At 43.3% G+C, this 18,574-nt stretch overlaps 2 protein-coding genes across 3 annotated transcripts in view; one reads left to right on the forward strand and one right to left on the reverse strand.

Annotated features, from left to right (window-relative positions):
• The window catches only part of eif5b (eukaryotic translation initiation factor 5B), a 29,945-nt gene extending 28,672 nt beyond the window's left edge, over positions 1 to 1,273 (forward strand). Inside the window, exon 26 of the mRNA XM_054776136.1 lies at positions 786 to 1,273. Within this exon, the coding sequence (XP_054632111.1) occupies positions 786 to 893 (108 nt within the window). The 3' untranslated portion in view covers positions 894 to 1,273. The remainder of the gene's footprint in view (positions 1 to 785) is intronic.
• Positions 186 to 18,306, reverse strand: bco1l (beta-carotene oxygenase 1, like). Of its 2 annotated transcripts, XM_054776159.1 has the most exons (11): positions 18,197 to 18,306; positions 17,949 to 18,077; positions 17,709 to 17,838; positions 12,337 to 12,484; positions 12,107 to 12,254; positions 11,817 to 12,037; positions 11,486 to 11,752; positions 1,999 to 2,104; positions 1,822 to 1,916; positions 1,624 to 1,735; positions 186 to 1,556 (listed from the first exon to the last, which is right to left on the reverse strand). In XM_054776159.1, the coding sequence occupies exons 1-11, from the start codon at positions 18,258 to 18,260 to the stop codon at positions 1,402 to 1,404; spliced, it is 1,575 nt and encodes a 524-aa protein (XP_054632134.1). In that variant the 5' UTR covers positions 18,261 to 18,306; the 3' UTR covers positions 186 to 1,401. The 2 variants fall into 2 exon arrangements, with proteins under 2 accessions (XP_054632134.1, XP_054632124.1); XM_054776149.1 differs by having other exon boundaries at positions 11,817 to 12,254.
• Positions 18,307 to 18,574: the final 268 nt, after the last annotated feature.

The following is an 18,574-nucleotide window of genomic DNA, read 5'->3' on the forward strand; positions in this document are numbered from 1 at the left end:
ACTCCTACTATAAACCATGTAATAACAACATGTATGTAAAATGTTGTAGTTTTTTTTTTTTTTTTTTAGTAAAGGCAATAGGTGAATCCCTATTACGTGCATTGTTAGTGAAAGAAGTTAAAAAAAAAAAAAAAACAAGGCACATTTTTGTAATAAAGACACAAGCACAGTTGGACAGTATCAGTAACGTGACTTTGTTACTTTGTTTGGGCACTCGATTCTGCGGAATGATATGCGAGTAAAAAGACTAGTTATGAGGCGCAGTGTTTGGCCGTACGAAAACAGATACACGTTTTTGTCAAACAGCATGGCATATAGAAGTATCACTTTATTTTTTTTAGATGTTCCTTATCTGATAATGTGCAATATTTTTGATTTAAATAGTGAATGTTGACCATGTATAAAAGACCCCCAGTGATGGTTAAATTGTCTTTCTTTTGTACGCTTTCCAGAGGTGCTTGGCTCCCACGTAAATCAAGCCTGTCGGTTGTTTTGCTAGTTAGCAAGATTATGTAAGAACTACACTGAGTTCCATGAAACACTACTGACATTTAACAATTTGCATATGTCCAGAGCATTATCTATCTTTGGTTCACATTGGATTAAAAAATTTGGATTGAGGAATTTATTTTTTCTAGTGGTGCTCACAGCCCCCTGCTGTGGAACAAGAATATGATGTTTTTCACATTAACAGCACACAAATCATGTCTGTGGTGCAACAACAAAAACCACCACAACTGAGGAGCACTTTCTGAGTCTGTAATAACACCGTCGCTGTGTTGCAGATCACACGGGCGTCCATCGACGCACTGAAGAACTGGTTCCGAGACGAGATGCAGAAGACTGACTGGCAGCTTATCATGGAACTCAAGAAGACCTTTGAGATCATCTGAGCAACTCGCAGAGGAATAGGAGGCGCCTCGTGTCCCATCATGACATGAAAGAGTCTTTCTGTGAGAACGCTCTCAGTATTCCAACGTGCCTGTATTCTTGTTCTCTGCTCCGATTCATGGTTGCTGTTGCTTCCTGTCTGACGCTTAACCAGTCCCTGGATTTTGAGTCTGCCAGGGTGCATTATGGGACTTGTACACAAGGAAGCATCAGTAGCAACCTTCGCCAGTCACAAAGATAACACTTTGTTGATACTTTTGATGCACGCTTTGTCTGCCATGTTGGCGGGTGGAGAAAAGGGTGGACAGGACAACTCTCTGAAGTGTTTTACTGCAGTGCTGATGTAATAAAGTCCCATGAAAGTTAAACAATGACTTATTGTTTGTGTGAGGGGGGGATGATTGGTGCTTGTGGCACTTGGGAACGTTCTTTGTGATTCTGGTTCTTGTAAAGTTCTGTTTCTCAACTTGAATCTGTGACAACATACAGGGGAAGTCCCACATTTGGCTTTCAGTTGACTGTGGGGATGTAATGTCCATGAAGGTCCAAGTGGACGCTGGCAGGGATGGCAGCCCGGGCAAGCTCCACAAAGGTCTTGGCATTGAGCACAAGCATGAATGGTGAGATGTTTGAATCCAGAGAGATGACGGATGACAAGATAACACCTACAGAGAAGTGACAGAATTTTTCAGAAAAAATAACTTGTATGGCGTTGGTTGAGCCAAAGCTCACCATCATCTTCATCCACAGCTCCGGGCGACGCCACAAATACAGGTTCTGATGGGTAGCAGTTGTCCTGTTGCCACTCTGCATGTGTCCTGGTCACAGTGTCAAACTTGATGATCTGTGAGGTGAAAGTTGTGTAATTGTAGTGTTGCACATCGCAGCCTCTGAGGCCACTTGTGATGTCATTGAGTTAGTTGCTCTGACCTTATTAGGTTGCGGTGACCAGTCCACTCTAGAGCCATAGAAGTACCTGTACTTCTTTGCATTGAACTTGTAGTTGATGTTTGGAAGCTCCAGACCTGACGACAGAGTGCACAATGGTGTTCATCACTTGGGGGGTGTTTACCACTAAATTATAGCTGTATAGCTGCTTATGCCGACCTTCGAACAGAGGGTCCGGCTCACAGTGGATTGCACCATCGTCCTTCATTATTGCCTTGGCGGTCGTGTCCTCCAGGGTCACCAAGTTGACTCCTTTTGGTGTCTCCTGTACAACATAAAGATTTATTATATATTACAGCTTTTTGTGCTTAGCACCACAAATGTACTTTGCATTGAACAAAAGAACATATTAATTCAAAACAATTCAAACCACAACATTTATTGAGTGGCGTATTACCATCTTTGCTACAAATACGTCTCCTCAGGTTTTTCATAGCAATTTTAAAGGTAAAACTCTATGTGGAGTATATGTGTCTGTCCTGGGTGGCTCTCTCACTATGCCGTTCGACTGGGCATAGTAGCCCATAGAGCCTGTAATTGGCTCACAACACCTTCCATACAAGGGATATGAACTATGGTCACCAATCGGGACAATGTCTGTGGGTATTCCATTAAGTCTGAAGACATGATCGACGAGGAATTGGGCCGTCTCTGAGGCTGAGGAGTGCTTCTCTAGGGACCTTCGCGGGCCACCAAAAACCCCTCTTGCTAAGCTAGTACTATTGATTGAGTTAGTACTATTGACTCCTGGCAAGCCATGCATTACTCATGGTATTCAGTCTCAAGTTCTTCATGTCGAACATGTCTGTTAAGGATTTTCTTACATATCCTACAATATCAAATACCAATGTATGTACATACTCTATATTTTATTATCTGAAGTTAATCAAACATTCAAGTATCACTGTGATTCTCTGTGTATTCTGTAGAAATGGAAAAGTACTGTGAGTGGACAGAGAAAGCGGTTGAGATAAAGAAGCACCTGGTGTGAAAAACACATTCCACAGTCAGCCGCTTCCTCAACGGTCCACAACTAAGGTTGGTTGAGTGACTTGACTGAGTATTGGAGACTCCAGTACTCTGTGACTGGAACTTTCCTAGTATGAGGTTAAGTTAATGTATATCAAATGAACGTTGGTGTGAGATTGAAGTTAACATATCCAAAAGGACACCCTGACTGTATAAAGTAATTGACAGTCTTACTGAGACACAGGTCTTCGTGGAAATTTCAGTCAACTGTCCCTTGGACATGAAACGTGGTCCCTTGGACTTTTAACGACTGGCCAGACTGTAAGAATGGTATGAATGGTTTGTGAGTGAGTGTGTTCAGTAGTAAATGGATTCTCGGACCAATAAACAAGGAGTGGAAACCTGATGGTGTCTGCGCAAGCTCCTCCCACTTATTAAAGTGGAGAATTATTGAACTGAGCTTGAACTGCCAACGTGATTCAGTATTGATCTAAAACGCACTCACAACTGTGATACGACACCCAGTCGATGTCCGCCTGAGACACAAGTCTCAGGTAGAAGCTTGGCATCGAGGTTGTGATTAGGCACTTTGCATTTCATACCGACATCACACCGGCTCATAGTTTCATAATGGATAAAACAGAAATACAGGCAGAAAGCCTGAGACTGTTAAAGACAAGATTAAATACATGGAAAAAACATATCCTGGATCCACTTAGTACAAATGGCAAAAACATTACGACTTCATTACACATCCAGATAAGTGACAAGCGTGTCCGAACTAGTCTGCAAATTAGTCATCCATGACAGGCAAAAGGGACGAAACAAGGAATGTCCCGGCAAACAGATAAGTGAAGCGCGCACTCGGAATAACGTAAAAAAAAAATGCGCAGTACTAAGAAAAGAGGTTAATGAAACCAGGAGAAGGTCAAAAGTAAAGAACCGACCAACTCAAAGGAAAATTCACCAAAACAACAAAACACAGAGACATCAGTGCCCTTATCAAAATTATACCCAGAGTTACCAAGTGCCCCTCCCATTGTGAACAGTCCACCTCCAAAATATACTTCGGCAGGCCCAAGCACCCGTTCACAAGGAACGGTGGGCGATTAGAGTAAAGACATGAGCACTGAAAGTGTTTTAGTAACCCAAATACAAAAAAAGGTTAGCTTTAGCCGCAACACTGAGTATGAAGTTGACGGGATGGAAGCTTTTCCTCTTGTGGAAGTCGCGAACCCACAGGCAGGAACCAGCCAACCCCCAACTATCAGAGTCTACCGTATATGGACTAAAAAAGGATACAACCGAACATGTGACTAAACCGGAGGTAGACGTTGGAAGATTTATTGAAGATTTCCATGCCTACAAAATCTTCCATTTAAAATCTACCATTTAAACGGTATGCAACACAACAAACTCTCATGCATTTAACAGTGATAAAATGGCATTTGGTTAGAGGGGATTGGGACCCCGTTGGCCCGATAACACACAGATTTATGGTTCCAGATGCAGTGAGCCACAAACTGCACCCTCTATTTCATGCAATAAGATGAGTCTTCCGTAAAACCCCCGATTACGGAATAATTGGACAAACGACCCAAAACGATATTGAGACTGTACAGGAATTCAGAGGGTGAATGTATGCAGTCCGTACAGAAAAGGTAATCGCTGAAAAAGCTAAGAAAAATGCAACCGCAATCTATATGACTAGAACAGCGTTCCAGTCATGTGTTAGAAAGGAATGCAAAGGGACAGAACCAGAGCAGGAACCAAGGAAGTCAGTACAGAAGGACAGATGAAGTGGAAGAGGGGGAAAAACATAAGCGTGAAGGACGTTGTTTCCTCTGTCACAAACAAGGACACCAAGTCAGACAGTGTCCGCAAAACACGGACAGAAGGGATTGAGAACCAATGACTAGAACCAAAAAAGAACAAGAAAGTCAATAATGCGGTTGATGCAGGAAGTGAGGAAGGGTTTTGAAGCAGGAAGTGATGCTTATGGCAGCATAAGAAATAGGCCCAAAAGTCAGACCCAATATTAACTGAAGTGAATGTAAGACAATGCTATTTTTGGTAGATTCAGGAGCTGAAAAAATAGTCATCAGATATGTTCAAAATTTCCCAACAAGCAACTTAGCCATCTGAGTAATGTCTGCAAACGGTATTAAAATGACATCCCTAAGTGCGCCACTACAAATAACAGTCACTTAACACAGATGTCATGACAGCTCAAGTTCTTCTGTGTCCACACAACCTGATGGGACGTGAGCTAATGTTACAGCTCGAGTTGGCTGTCGTCCCACAGCTGATGGACTTCTCACAGTCATAAAACATTCAGTAAACGTTCCTATTGTAGTCTTAACATCCAAAAGATACCGCCCAAACCGCACTACATTTATTAACGACAGCCCAAAGTGCCGTAAATCAACCATATGACTCCATGACGCAATACACGTTACACATGACAACGCGGTATAAACATGCCCGTCCCAGATCACGAGTATACTGCTGAGCTTTTCAAACTAGGCCCACAAAGTTGTGAACTGAATTATTTAGATTACAGAAAGGCTACATCCTTTTGTGATATAAATCCTCCTAAGGCCGTTAAGCCAATAACATCTGATTGGTGTGCGCGTCACGTGTCCCTAACAAAACACCCAGTGGCACACCATGAGCAGATACGCCCTCCAAGTGCAACGCATAACAGACTGGAAAGAAAGTACGATAGGCAAAGTATCACCATCCACAGGATGGAGCCGCATCTCACAAAAAAATCAGAGCAACATTGACTCCCAACGTTCACATTGCAAACTGACAAACTGTTTCCCCCTCACGGTGGAGCAAGAAACAGGTTTCAGACTCGCTATGGAGTAAAGGAGTAGACGATGTAGGACGTATGAGAAATGCCGAACCAGATCAAAGGATCTTCAGAATTCAAATCATTTCTCAGACAATGCCCTCAGACAAAGCCCGATGCTGAGGAGGGGATAAAACCTGTCATTCAACAACTACGGGACGCAGGGATGATTTTCAGTCAAAAAACAACAACGTGCTTATCCAAATTTACACCACCAAACAGGAGCCAAATTCTAATCTACGTCGGCAATATCTTATCTTATACGTGAACAATGTAAAAAAGGACAAAATGGCCTTACTTAAATACCTTGCTGACACCGGAAACAAGGTCAGCCGTGACAAAATGCAACTATGGCAACGTGAAGTCAAATATGTAGGCCATACTTTGACAAAATATGGCCAATCAGGATCGTGAAAGAGCTATTGTAGATGCTCCCAAACCACGCGCCAAGAAGCAAATGATGGCCTTCTTGGGACTTTGCAACTATTGTAGAGCATGGGCACTAGACTACGCAGTGCTAGTACCCCCGCTCCAAGATCTCATCTAAACCACACCCCTGACAATGCACGATCAGATCACTGTTCATTCAGACTGTTGATGCAAAAACAATGACCTTATGACCACCGTTCTGTTACAAAAACATGGCGACAAGCTGAGCCCTGTTGCGTACTATTCTCAACAATTAGACCCAGTGGCACGGGCCACTGCCATTTGTGTTCAAGATGTTCTGGCCGCAGAACGACTTCCACCGATGCAGTGATCGCTCACTGCATCGGTGGAAGTCGTTCTGTTTCATCCCCTCACACTCAAGGTTCCACATGCAGTGTCAGCATTGTTGCTCCAGACAAACATGGCTTTCTTGTCTCTATCACGTCATCTGATGTGCACAGCCACGTTGCTATCACAACCACACGTCACCATTGAGAGATGCTCAATGCTTAACCCAGCGTCACTGCTACCTCTCCCTGGTGATCGAAGCCCACACAATTGCATACACAAAGCAGAAACAATCTACAAACCACGACCGGACATACAAGACACACCCCTAAGTACAGGACAAACAGTGTTTGTAGATGGTTCTGCAAGAAAAGACGAATTAGGTAAAAATATGGTGGGATTCGCTATCACAGCTACCTCAAAAGTGCTCAAACTGTCACGATCTATGAGTTAGCCCGTGTGACAGTTTAGTGTGTTTACACTTTTATGCCTTAGTTCATGTTCTATGCTCTTATTTTGGTAGTACTTCCTGTTTTGCCTGGTTTGTGTCCGCTTGCTTTGCTTTCTTTCTCTCTTGCACCTGTTGCTAATTTGAGTTGTCCTATTTAGTTCAGGTGCGTGCATCTTTCTTTGTTGTTGCATTGTCGGTGTCGGTGTCTGTGTTTGTGTTCGTGTAAGCCTGACACGCTATTGCAAAGCTTGCTTTATTGAGTTCCTGCCGCTGCGCTGCGGCCATCATTAAACGATAAGTTTTTCCTGCAACTAGGGCCTGCTTTCTGCATACTGGAGTCATCGCCACTATGCCAAGAACAAGACGTGACACAAACAGTCAAGACTGAAGTCGAATTTGTCAGCTCAAGCAGCTGAATTGATCGCATTAACAGAAGCATGCAAATTATTCAAGGATAGAAATGTCACCATTTACAGAGACAGTCATTTCGCATACAGCTGTGTTCTGCAGACAGTGGCAACTCAGAGGGTTTAAAACTACTACTGGCAAGGAAGTAGCACATAAAGCTATACTTCAAGATTTGTTAAATGCAGTCCTGTTACCCAAACAATTAGCAATCTGTAAGTGCGAAGCACACCTAAAAGCCAACGACGATGTCACTGTGGGCAACAGGCTAGCTGATAGAGCAGCAAAAGATGCTGTGCAAGACCATGCCACTATCTGCACGATGACAAAAGCACACAGAACATTCAGCAGGACATTCCAAAAACTAAACACCAAGCACCTACCTCAGAAAAAAAAGTTTGGCTCACTAACGGAGCCACCCTTGTGAAGAATGACATTTAAGTCGGACCTCATAACAAACCGTGGATACCGCGTTCTATGTTCAAATGGGCAGCAGAATTGAGTCATGGGTTGTGCCATGTCTCAACAGGAGGGATGGTGGAGATCATTAATAGATTACATTAATTACACACGGATTTACATTATATTCTACAAAATATGCAGACAATGCAGCATTTGCATTAAGAATAATCCACAAGGGCAGGTCCGCCCTAAAAGGGGGAGCTTCCCAGACCCCCCACATCCATTCCATACCATACACATGGATTTTATACAATTAAACAAAATTCAAGGTGTTGAATACTGTTTATAATCATTGGTGCCTTTTCAAAATGGGTTGAAATATATCCAACGGCCAAACCAGATGCACTCACAGTAGCAAAAGCATTATGCAAAGGTATAATCCCAACATTTGGAATTCCACAAGTAATTAGGAGTGACAATGGAACACATTTTTGGAACAAAGTGATAGATTGGAGAGCATTTTAAAATAGACCTGAAAAGACATTGTGTGTATCACCCGCAATCAGCAGATTGGTTTGAAAGAACGAATGGCACTATTAAGAACAAGCTATGTAAAACAACAAAGGAAACAGGCCGCCCTTGGCCTGAATGTATTGATATTGTTAAAATGAACATGCGCATAGTGCCAGCCGTAGGACAGTCATTGACCCCGACAGTACAATTTAACTGACTTGACTTTGAAACCTAAAGACACCCCGGACTCAGTTCATGATTTGGCATACTTCATGAAGAAAACTTTGGAAGTACGGAGTGGTTGTGATTCCAGTGAACTGCCAGGCAACCCTTTGTCAGCACCAACCCATACGCATTGGATGACCATCAATGTCATCAAGCGGAAGACGTGGTCCAGCGAGCGGTGGGAAGGCCCCTTTAAAGTGCTCCTCACGACGCCGACTGCAGTGACAGTCGAGGGACGGACAGGGTGGATTCATCTGTCTCATTGCAAGCACCGTACCCTCACCGGAGTTAGCCACAGGGAGACCTGACCCGGCAACACCACGGCCGCTTCATCGCGGTAAAACAAAGCTAAGGCGCAGGACTTCGCACTTCTAAGCAGAGACGACAAAGTGGTTTCTCAGGGATATGTGCTGTAACCTCTGCCCCTGAGCGCTGCAACGATGAGCAACCTGCGGAGACTGGGGTTTGTCCTGACGGCATTGGTCTTCATTTCAGTAACCACAGCAAGAGCAGCCTCCGCCACATGTACCACTTGGCCCAGGAACTCGAACTCTTAGGGGTCACTTACCCTAACAGTCTGTGCTCAAGTTACTTTTGTGTTCCCAACTAACATCTTTATTCCAAAGGCTACTTATGACCAAGCATCTAAACACAGACATGACAGATTAGTACACATCAATTTACCAGAAGTGAGCCACAACCCCACATACATCTAGGCATTGGGGTGCCTAGAGGGGTTCCAAACGAGTAAAAACTCATGGATCAGATAGCTACTGGTTTTGAGAATATCCCTGTCATTTCCGCCCTCTTCCCGGTCACCCCAAATAAAAATGTAGATCAAATCAACTACATCCATTACAATTCCTACGCTTGACCAACTACACGTTAGCACTTGATACAGCCACTGCCGAACAACTACATGCTTGTGGCTTATCAAAACAGAATGGCCCTAGATATGTTATTGGCCGAGAAAGATGGAGTTTGCGTTATGTTTGGAGATCAATGCTACACTTTCATTCCCAATAACAAGCCCCAGATGGATCAGTCACCAAAACTCTGGAAGGGTTACAGATGTTTTCTAAAACTATGATTTCTCACTCAGGAGTAAATAATCCCATAGAACAATGGCTCGCTTCTATTTTTGGCCCATGGAAAAATGTTGCTTTGTCAATCTTGACCACCCTCATGTTATTGTAGCGGCTTTCACCTTCTTCCATGCATCCGTTTTGTTGTGTTACGACTGTTTGACAAAATGTTCAGAGAAGTACAAATTAATCTGCATGAAGAGGTTCAGACCCTCATGAACAATCACGAGGATCACGAGTCAGACTCTGAAGTGTAAAATATGTGTATAGTGTGTTTTACTTTGTTCCTTAAAGCATACGTCTCACTCCTGTCTATCATATTGTACATCTGTGTGACCAACTCATAGAAAATCAAAAGAAGTAAGGTTGTTGTGATGTTTTATGTACTTCGATAAACAGGAGGGAAATGTTAAGGATTTTCTTACATATCTTACAATGTCAAATACCAATGTGTGTACTTACTCTATATTTTATTATCTGAAGTTAATCAAACATTCAAGTATCACTGTGATTCTCTGTGTATTCTGTAGAAATGGAAAAGTACTGTGAGTGGACTGAGAGAAAGCGGTTGAGATAAAGAAGCACCTGGTGTGAAAAACACATTCCACGAGAGAGGGCGTCAGGTTTCATATTTCTAGTCTGTAGGTGAGTCAGAACTAAAATTGGCCGAAAAACGGCCCGTCTAGCAAGATGGAAGGTTACCCTTCTTGTATGATACATTTTTGCAGAAATGGTTCCTCTCTGCTGGGGATAGGCAACTGGAATAAAAATCACACGGGTGCAGCTTTTGATCTTCAATCCTTTGAGATTAATGCTGCTCCTACACCGGTGTCAGAGGTGTACACCTTGACAATGCCTGCCCTGTATGCCTGGAAGGGGCAGGTTGCCTCAGGATTGGACTGGTGGTAAACAGCTGCTTGATCTCCTGTAATACTTTTTCTGCGTGGTGATTCCAACAAACTGGTTTTGGGCAATGTTAGTGCAGAAGGGAGCACTGTCACACAGCTGAAATTTTGAGTCTTCAATAAAAGTTAGCAAACCCAAGAAAACACTACAGCACATTTGGGTCCAAGGTGTCGGCTGCTACTGATACTGCTACTGCTTTATTCTCAGGGTCCACCTCAACGCACACTTTTCACAGAATGTAGCCCACTGCCTCTGCCTGGAAGAGACATTTTTCTGCTTTCATGATGAAAATAAAGCCAAAATGATAAAATAAATAAATATTAAAATTTGCCCATTGAACCCTAACCCTAATAGGCCGCACGGCCGCGTAGTGGTTGTTGGCCACACAGTCAGGAATTCTGGAAGATCTGGGTTCAAATCTCTGTTGGACACCTCTGTGTGGAGTTTGCATGTTCTCCTGGGGCGTGTGTGGGTTTTCTCCAGGTACTCCAGTTTCCTCCCACATACAAAAAACATGCATGTTGGTTAATTGGTGACAAAACTTTCCATAGGTATGAGTGAGAGTGTGAATACTTGTCTATACAGTGGTGTGAAAAAGTGTTTGCCCCCTTCCTGATTTCTTTTTTTTTTTTGGCACGTTCATCACACTTAAATGTTTCAGATCATTAAACAAATTGAAATATTAAACAACACAAGTGAACATAAAATGCAGTTTTTAAATGAAACTTGTTATATTAAGGGACAAAAAAAAATCCAAACCTACTCATTTTGTGTTCAATTGTATTGTCATTGACCAATGACAACACTTGATGTTGTTATATGACAACCACTCAACAAATGTTTTGTATACGTCACTTAGGGACTTCATGAGTTCAAGTCAAGCACAAAGCTGTATACCACATTTGAAAATGTTTTTGACAAGCGTGTTACTATGGGTTTTTATGGGTTAAATTGTTTAAAGGAAAGGCTAGAACATAACAAACGTACCAAATATTGAAGAGCGTACAAATACAGTACTGTATCATTAGCAAACTATTATACCATTAACAATTGGATGATCTCTGATGAGATACTTAGTGGTCACCTATGCCCATGCGTTTCTTATGCTGAGTTTACCTTGCTGACATTTAGTGGGAGGACGAACCTCTGGCAGAGTGGCGGCGAGGAGTTGGCGTTGGACTCAGTGAAGCTGCTGGTATTGAGTCTCAAGTTCTTCATGTAGAACATGTTGTACAGATTGCTGTCTTTGTAGGTTATTAGGTCAAACACCACATGGCCATCAGCCTCGTAGGCATTAATGTGATGGAAGACAACCAGGGCGTCGCCATAGAATTGAGTTGAAACTCTTTTCCCGGTCCTCCGGTTGATCAGGTGAAACAAGGTCTAGAAAGAGCAGAGAGTCAGTTGCTGGTTGATATGATTGCGTTGGTGTCTGGACACAACTCACAATGTCATCCTTGTCGAACTTTAGACAGCTTCCCCAGTTAATGCCACGTAGGTAGGCAGTGGCCAGTTTGACTATGTCTAGTTTGAAGGGTTGCTCCACGAATACAATGAAGTTCTCTGTCATGCCAAAGCTGTGGAAGTAGCTCGGGAACAGTGTGGAGCGAAAAGGAAGCGAGCCGACCTGTTGCACCATCTGAAGGGCTGGTTTCTTCTGCTCAGGATCTAATACAAGTGACTCGGATGAAACGCCATGAGCTTGCAGCATAAGATGGCAAATGAAATTGAGACTACCTGAAGCACCAGTTGGGACTTTAAAGATGACATACTTGGGTGGGCCAAGCCCCATGATGGCAGTGCCCATATTGTATGTGTTGCCATCGTCATCGTAGTGGGGGTGGGCCGTCGCCAAATTGATGGCAATATGATTCCTGTAGTTGACCTGAAGCGGGGGAAAAGTTGAAAAGACGACTTGTTGGTCAGGCTTACGGTTTAAAATTTGAGAGTATTTGATTGAGAGTCACCCTGCCAACTGTTTCCAAGGTGAAAGGATCAATCTGGTTCATGTAGTTGATTTCGGAGGAAGCATAATAGTCCTGGCCGTAGCGGACAATATTAATCAGGTTGTTGTCCGTAAAGTTGGGAAAGATGTTGCAGAGATGCGTCACTGCTCTGGAGAGGAAAATACAGTATATTGTGAAAACACACGCTTTCCTCTGTGAATGACATCTGTGGTGCAGATATCCTCTACGTTTTGTAATCATCAGACAAACTGTCAGTGACTTATGGTCCCGCCCATGCCCCTCAAGTCAATCTGACTCAGAGGCATTTTTCTATGCATAGCCTAAGTGCGGCCCAGGGGCTACTTCCTGCACGCAGCTGTTTTTTTTATTCTAATAATATAATTTAACAAGAAAACTGCAAAAAGGGAAAAATCAGCAGTAATTTTACAAGGATAAAAAAAATATATAATCTAACGATCCATCCATCCATCCATCTTCTTCCGCTTATCCAAGGTCGGGTTGCTGGGGCAGCAGCTAAGCAGGGAAGCCCAGACTTCCCTCTCCCCATCTACTTTGTCCAGCTCCTCTCGGCGGATCCTGAGGCGTTCCCAGGCCAGTTGAGAGACATTATCTGGGTCTTCCCAGAGGCCTCCTACTGGTTGGACGTGCCCTGAACACCTCCCCTATGAGGCGTCCGGGGGGCATCTCATCTCATCTGGCTCCTCTCAATCTCATTGGGCTCCTCTCAATGCGGAGGAGCAGCGGTCCTACTCTGACCTTCTCCCGGATGACAGTGCTTCTCACTTCATCTCTAAGGGAGAGCCCAGCCACCCTACGGAGAAAACTCCTTTCGGCCGCATGTACCCGCTATCTTGTCCTTTTGGTCACTACCCAAAGCTAATCACCATAGGTGAGGATAGGAATGTAGATCGACCGGTAAATTGAGAGCTTTGCCTTTCGGCTCAGCTCTGGCTCAGCTTCTGGGGATCGTAATAGACGAAAAATTGAGTTGTAAATCTTATTTCAAAAATATACAACAAAAGATGTTTTAGAAATACAGTCAAACTTGTCTATAGCGGCCAATAGAGGGAGTCTGCAAAAGTGGCCGCTATAGACAGGTGGCCTCTATAGACAGGTTGGCGTCCAGTTTGAATGTTGACCAATAGAGGGAAAAAAGGGAAAAATATAATAATAATAATGTTGACCAGTAGAGGGCACTGCGGATAAAAGTTGTACAGCACTACTAGGCTTGTTATTATCATGGTTCATGGTCCATGGTTTTAATCCTGAACATGCATATGACTCAAACAGTAGCAAATCATATAGTACAATTCACAATTTTGCATGTCCAAAAAGGAGTAGGAAGAAGCAAAGCTTATTTAATCCTACCCCTCATCAGTTTCACATCAGTTGCAATACATTTATTCACCTCTTGTTCTTCCAAGTGTACTTTGTAGGTCTACATGACAATGTAGTGCAATCATAGCCAAGGTTTTTACTTACTAAAAGGAAGCTAGAGGCTTAATAATTGATAGAATATATCCATGACCCACAGAACAAAGCTGTGCTAGTAATGTCTTACACTTGTTTTTAATATTTTACTTTTTATACGGCAGAGTGTCATTACAGCTTTAGTTCATCAGGAAGTGACGGGAAGTGACGTGGGCGTCCCGAGCAGGAGAGCTAGGCTCAGTGCTAGCTGTGAGTTTTGAGAGAGTTGGGAAGTGTGTTTATGTTGGCGTGGATGTAAAGTCCTGCAGTGTTCTCCACTGTTAACAAAGCCATTAAAGTGCATCGGCGACGTGAGTCTCTCCTTCCCCACAACAAGCGGCATTACAGTATTGACACACATTGTGCACATTGTCTCACACCAGGAAATAAACGGTGTCATTTCTTACAGGCATTGGCTGGACAGCTATGTAGTGGGGCTTGTTTAACCTTTGCCTTGTGTGCAAGCAGGAAGGAGAGACGATGCTGAGAGATGTGTGTGTGTTCTGAGCTGCTGTCTGGTGGCCGCGTTCAAGAAATAAAGTTGGCAGAAGCAACAGGAGAAGTTTCCTTCTTTGCTTCGGAGCTGAATAACACTGACAAGTTAACAGACTAGTAGCGAACGGAAAAGAAGACGGCTTTGTTTGTGTCGAATACAGAAGATGAGGACTTGATGGATTTGTGGATGAGGATTGATCAAAAATGACGTGAGTACATTCTAAAATACTTATTAATATAATATTATACTAATTAAGTACAACCGAACTCAGTTTTGCTCCCGCTGCCGCGTGCATGCTAGCGTATGTTGTTTTTTTTTTTATTGTAGCGTCGCTGGGAGCACGTCCTGTTCCCAGCCTAATTTGCGGTAATGTTTTGGTGCAAATGCTCTTAAAGTTACATGTTTGACCAGGAAATAGCAAGCTCAAAAGAAGACGGCTTTTTATGTGGAACAACTGACAGTTTGTGTGGATCTTGTGAATGATTGTGACTGAGCTAGGACTCAGTAATTAAAGTCTACACACGACGGCTTCATTGATTGAAAAACGAAACTTTTTCGTGCATGAAGCTTCTACTTGAGTCGGTAATTTGGCCGCTATATGCAGTCAGATATTGACCAAGGGAGACAAAATGGGTGGCTGCTGGCCGCGTTGACAGGTGACTGCTATACACAGGGTCTATAACATGTAAATTTGCTGCGGGGGATTTTTCAGTGGCTGCTATAGGCAGGTGCCCGTTCTATAAAGGTGGCCTCTAAGACAGGTTTGACTGTACTTCAATATTGAATAAAGCAAAATTTGTTCTTGATCAAAAATCACTCCACAGGCTTTATTGTTCTTTGGTATTACCATGTCGAACTTATTATGTGGAGATATATGGGGTCTTCAATGTACTGCAAAAAAGATCGGTGAGGTCACCGATCTTTTACATACATACAAATACATACAAATCATTTATTCATTCATATGGAGAACATACAAACCCTTTATTTTTCAAATCACAGATATTAAAAATTAGCTGATTAGTAAATTTTCAAACTGCTAAATTAATGCATAAAGTTAATAATAACTTGTTACCCAAAAAGGTAATATAGTATTTCTCTATAAGAGAGGAAATATGGTCTTAGAGGAAAATTAAACTTGAAACACTTATATGCGAGAACAACTCTGAAAACCCACAGCAGTATACGGAATGAAATTATGGAATGGATTGAGTAAGGAAGTCAGTGTACCAAGACGAGCAAATTAAAAAAACAATACAAGCAGTTGATGTTTGCTAAATATAAGGCAGAAGAGTCTTGATTATTACTGATTATTAACCAAGACATGTCCACAGCATCCAGGGCCTTAAAGAACTCAGGGCATCCTCTGGGCCCTGCCACCAAGGGGGTTTTTAACCACCTCGGCAACTTCAGCACCAGAGATAGGAGAGCCCACGGCAGAGGAGGTCTTCGAAATATTCCTTCCACCGGTCCACAACATCTCGAGTCGAGGTCAGCAGCATCTGTGCTTCCCCCTCCAGCTGCCTCCAAAAATGCCCGATAGGACTTTCAGCTTGATGGCATCCCTCACCACTGGTGTCCACCAACGGGTTCTGGGATTACCGCCACGACCAGCACCAACCACCTTAGCGCCACAGCTTCAATCAGCCGCCTCGACGATGGGTGCACGGAACATGGCCCACTCGGACTCAATGTCTGCCGCCTCCCTCTGCACATGGTCAAAGCTCTCCCGGAGGTGCGAGTTGAAGCTCCTTCTGACAGTGGACTCTGCCAGACTTTCTCAGCAGACCCTCAAATACATTTAGGCCTGCCAGGTCTGACCGGCATCCTACCCCACCATCGGAGCCAACTCACTACCAGGTGGTGATTGGTTGACTGCGGACCGCCAAGACCCCTGCCTTTGGCTGCCACCCAGCTCGCCGACCCCTTTGGCCCCTCCCATCAGTGGTGAGCTCATGGGAGGGGGGACCCACGTTACCTCTTCAGGCTGTGCCCCATGGGTGTAGGCCTGGCCACCAGAGGCTCGCCATTGTGCCCCACCACCAGGCCTGGCTCCAGAGGGGGGCCCCGGTGACCCGCGTCCAAGCAAGGGAAATCTTGGTCCAAAGTTGTCTCTTCATTGGGGTCTGTTGAACCACTCTTTGTCTGGTCCCTCCACTATGACCTCATGGGTGACCCTACCAGGGGCGTAAAAGCTCCCGACAACTTAGCTCCTAGGATCATTGGGGCACACAAATTCCTTCACCACAATAAGGTGGTGGCTCAGGAAGGAGATAATCTTCTCCGTCAAGGTTAAGTTGTAATTTTACAAGAATAATGATGTACTATTGTGAGGAAAAATTATGTAATTTTAGTAGCAAAAAATGTAAATAGTTTTTTTTTTTTTTTAATATAAGACACAAATAAAACTAAATGAATTTGTAATTTTTGAAAAATTAGGAAGTTCTAATATTATGGAAGTAAAGTCATAATATTACGGGAAGAAAATTTACAAAAATTATTTCAGAAGAAAGTCTAAATATTTGGAAAATTTAGAAAAACAACAGCAAAAATGGGGGGAAAAAGCAAAGACCGAAGTTCAGACCAAAGTTCATACTAATACGTTTTTTCATCTATATCACAAAGCAGTTTTAAAATAAAAAAAATATATAACCCCTTAGCATACCTACATGTGTTACTTTACAAAATATCAAAGGGGCAGTTAAGCGGTTTCTTAATGTTTAGGGTCACATGGCCACTAAGGGGCCCCCAAACACTGATGCCATCAGTTGTTAATGAGCCAGGGCCCAAATCCTGCTTAGGGCCACCAAATGTCCAGGACCTACTGATCTGTCTTACTTGTCAAACTTTGGGGTGTAATAGCTAATCACATGATTAGCATGTTGGCCGCACAGTCTGGAGATCAAAGGTTTGATTGCCCCTTTGGGCATCTCTGGTTGGAGTTTGCATGTTCTCCCCGTATGTGTGGGTTTTCTCCAGGTACTCGGGCTTTTTCCCACATTTTCAAAAACATGCATGTTGGGTTAATTGTAGACTCTAAAGTGTGACTGGTTATTAGTACAGTATACTGTATATGGCCATGGCAATCAGTCAGGGTGTACCCCGCCTCTCGCACAAAGTCAGCTGGGATAAGCTTCAGCATACCCATGACCCCAATGAGGACAAGCGATATAGAAAACAGATGGATGGACAGTCAACACAATAGGGGAAGTGTTAGGAGTGGAATATTTTCACTCGGTTTTAGACAAAGTACGGCAACGTGCTTTTCTACCACAAAGTGGAAAATATTCTGTTCCCAACAGGAGCATGTTTTGCAAAATTTGCACTCGTGTGTGTGCGCTTCAGGAGTGCTTTGCAAAAAAGTAAAAAATGAGGAGATGGCTGATACAGTACATCTGAGACAAACCTGGAGAAGATGTTTTTGCAGGGGTCAGGATAGATCATGGTGCCAAACTCAGAGACAATGATCCGGCCAGCCTTAATGTTTTTCTTGTACGAGTGGCTCTTTAAAAATTTACTTCTGTAAAACACTTCACCTGGAAGAACACAGAGCCCAACATCAATGGAAGAGCAGCATGATGTCGAATGTAATGATAAAAATATGGTAATGGTAACATCGGAGCTCATTTTTCGTCTCCAAACTCACCGTCCTTGAAGGTGAAGCTGTGGATGAGCGACATTCCATCAAACCAATGGTTGTACTCTGTGTCACCCATGGAAAATAGGCCGGGCCCGTTCCTTAGCAGTGTGCCCTGTAGCCATGATGGCACACAGCCTGCAAACAAGCACAGGTCAAGAGTCACAGTCGCAACAGCACTAACTCTCAACCAAAATAATTGACCTCCTGCATGGAGAGCGATAGTGACAATGTAAAAGGCCTTTAGCATTCCTCACCTTTCACTTGAGCTTTCACCGGATCCGGTGTTTCCTTCCCGTTCTGGGTAAATATCGATTGCATTTTCCTCAGTTGTTCAGCAGCTGTCACTCCGACATGGAATGGACGCACACACTGTGTGTGCGTGCATACTTATTGCGCCTCTCCGCTTGTCTATCAGCTGGTATGCTGTAAACTTTACATAAGACCTGTTCTGATTTTCACAATAAAATACTGGTCTTCACAACATTTGGTAATAACTGTTCTCCAGTCGCAATTCATTTTTTACTGTTAATCTTACACTCAGAAATTGTTGCGCTTTTTTGATGTTGCTTGCATGCTTTTTTTGATTGTTACCACAAGGCTGTGCTTGTAATTTGAAGGGGCATTCCATCTAG

This window comes from Dunckerocampus dactyliophorus, chromosome 1 (assembly GCF_027744805.1).
Source record: "Dunckerocampus dactyliophorus isolate RoL2022-P2 chromosome 1, RoL_Ddac_1.1, whole genome shotgun sequence".
Classification (NCBI taxonomy): domain Eukaryota; kingdom Metazoa; phylum Chordata; class Actinopteri; order Syngnathiformes; family Syngnathidae; genus Dunckerocampus; species Dunckerocampus dactyliophorus.